Source organism: Buceros rhinoceros, unplaced genomic scaffold (genome assembly GCF_000710305.1).
Source record: "Buceros rhinoceros silvestris isolate BGI_N320 unplaced genomic scaffold, ASM71030v1 scaffold24519, whole genome shotgun sequence".
Taxonomy (NCBI): domain Eukaryota; kingdom Metazoa; phylum Chordata; class Aves; order Bucerotiformes; family Bucerotidae; genus Buceros; species Buceros rhinoceros.
Genome location: NW_010431281.1, coordinates 4,163 through 6,679, shown reverse-complemented (window position 1 = coordinate 6,679; position 2,517 = coordinate 4,163). Strand labels below are relative to the sequence as shown.

At 46.0% G+C, this 2,517-nt stretch overlaps 1 protein-coding gene across 1 annotated transcript in view; it reads right to left on the bottom strand.

Moving 5' to 3' along the window:
• The window catches only part of LRRC31 (leucine rich repeat containing 31), a 12,544-nt gene extending 10,694 nt beyond the window's left edge, over nucleotides 1-1,850 (bottom strand). Inside the window, exon 1 of the mRNA XM_010143386.1 lies at nucleotides 1,838-1,850. Within this exon, the coding sequence (XP_010141688.1) occupies nucleotides 1,838-1,850 (13 nt within the window). The remainder of the gene's footprint in view (nucleotides 1-1,837) is intronic.
• Between the last annotated feature and the right edge of the window lie 667 nt (nucleotides 1,851-2,517).

The window sequence follows — 2,517 nt, the reverse complement described above, 5'->3', positions numbered from 1 at the left end:
GGCCCACTCCAGGGCTGATACAAGCCAGGATGCCATTGGCCTTCTTGGCCACCTGGGCACTCTGCTGGCTCATATTCAGCCACTGTTGCCCAACACCCCCAGGTCATTTTTCTGACAGTCAGCCTTCCAGCCACCCTTCCCCAGCCTGCAGCAGGGGGTTGTTGTGAGCCAAGTGCAGGATGTGGCACTTGGCCTTGTTAAACCTCATAGAATTGGCTGAGTCCTTGGCTCATTGATCCAGCCTGACCAGATCCCTCTGTAGAATCTCCCTACCCTCACTCTCTGCAGCCTTGTTAATGCAGACTGCCTCTAAGGCCACCCCACCTGGCCACTGAGCACTGAAGAGCTAACCTGCTGCTTCTCCTGTTTCTTAATCCGCAGCTTCAGTTCATAGTCTTTGTGGCCACCCTGAAGAAGCAAGCCTGAGATGTCCCTGTTCCGAGGGGATGCCAGGTTGAGTTTGACACCAAAGCAATTCTTCATGCCAAAGGCCAGCCCGGCAGTCAGGAAGGTGAGATGACAGGGGGTGCCACAGGGAGTACAAGGACATCCTTGCCTGAACAATGTCTCATGCTCCTAAGCTCAGGGTGGAACGTGCAAATGAAACCCCATTAACCTCAGAGCAAAGCTGAAGTGATTGTGCACAAAACAACCAGGTTTGGTAACTCTGAACACTGGGAGTGGGCCACTGCTGGAAGAAAACAAACCCCCCCAGAAAGCTTGTTTGGAACCGTTCAGTACTACGGGAACCTCAGTTTCAGTGACTAATTCACTTTATACACATTTTTTCCTTATTTCTGTTTACACTACACAAGCTGAAGCATCATCTGGTGATTCTGAAGCTAGTTCATTTTTTGTCTAAATACTAATTGAATCCTCTTTCTTTAGTTTTAATTGTAACATTCGCTATCCCCCTCACCCCCCCACCCCTCCTTTTAATGGAGCAGTCATAAAAACTGAGCTGGCCTTCATTGACTTCTGCTTTGTGAGGACTATGTGGAAAAAAATAGGTATTAACTCCTACTGTGTGCTGTTGGCTGCAGGGGAATGACCTGTGCTCAGACCTCAGTCATGTACCACACACATCTCTGTGCTCAGAAATTCAGACCTGCAGAGAGAACTCATTCCACAGTTTTCTGTCACCCACAGAGTACAGGAACTCGATCACTTTAATAACCCGCAGTAACACAGAACATGAAGAAGTATCGGAAACCCTATGACTTGCACAGACACCTTTCATGTTATTACAATAAGAGACGGGTCAGGGGAAAAATGGCAGAATAAAGCAAAAGTAGTTGTATAGACACATACTTTGTGTGTGCGTATATATAGATATATATATACTGATGTGTATATATGTATTTATGTATTTCTTATTGTGTTGGAAATTATCTGCCATGATACAAGTGTTCAAGGGCAGAGCACTTAAAACCTGATGCACTGTTTAAAGTCTTGTTCTTAACAGCCTGAAGAGACGGGTCAGGGGAAAAACGGCAGAATAAAGCAAAAGTAGTTGTATAGACACATACTCTGTGTGTGCGTATATATAGATATATATATATACTGATGTGTATATATGTATTTCTGTATTTCTTATTGTGTTGGAAATTATCTGCCATGATACAAGTGTTCAAGGGCAGAGCACTTAAAACCTGATGCACTGTTTAAAGTCTTGTTCTTAACAGCCTGTCACAGCTCTACGGCTTCTAGGGACAAAAGTTACACAAGACAATGTCCACAGATGTACACGCGCTTTACTGAGCCATAGGGCAATGCCGGTCACACTGCCTCTGTTCTCATGCTGTAGAGCAGTATTATTTTAAACAACAAGACATACCTGTCTTTTCCATTGGCACACTGGAGGATCTCTTTCACGTTTTACAGGGCTTTCAGAGCTTGCAGAAGTGAGCCATGACATGCAAACAAAACCTTTCCCTAACAGGCCTTTCCACGTAGTTTTGTCTCAAGAGTCTCTATCTTCATCAGTTTGATAGCAGCAGCTCTGCACAAGTGGTTTGTGGGCTCCTTCCCTATGCCTCTGTTCTTCTGCACCGTCTCCTGCTGTCAGCCTGCTGTTCCTGGCCTCTCTTTCCTGGGGAGGATTGAGAAGTCCATTTAAACGCTCCGCTCATGTCCCAGCTTAGATCAGTCACAAGGCAGAAATCAGGAAGTGGCAGCCCAGGCTTCGATATGCACACTTAACCACTGCACGTCCCCAAACAGCTGCTGCTGGAAGAGGCTGAGTCACCTTACAGATCAGATTACAAGACTACCTGAAGAAAAGCTCTTTGTTTTCCCACCCCTTTTGTCCATACTGGCCAGAAATACTGATGGAGGCTGTCAGCAGGGTGTTGCACAGTTCAGAGACAGAAGGGAATACAGAGGACTAGCTCATTCCTGTTTGTTTTAAGGTCACAGGAGACATGAGGGGAGAGGTCATACTGCACCCTCCAGCACAACCTGCTCATAGGCAGCAGCATGACAGAACAATATGATGCAATTGTTTGATATGTCGTA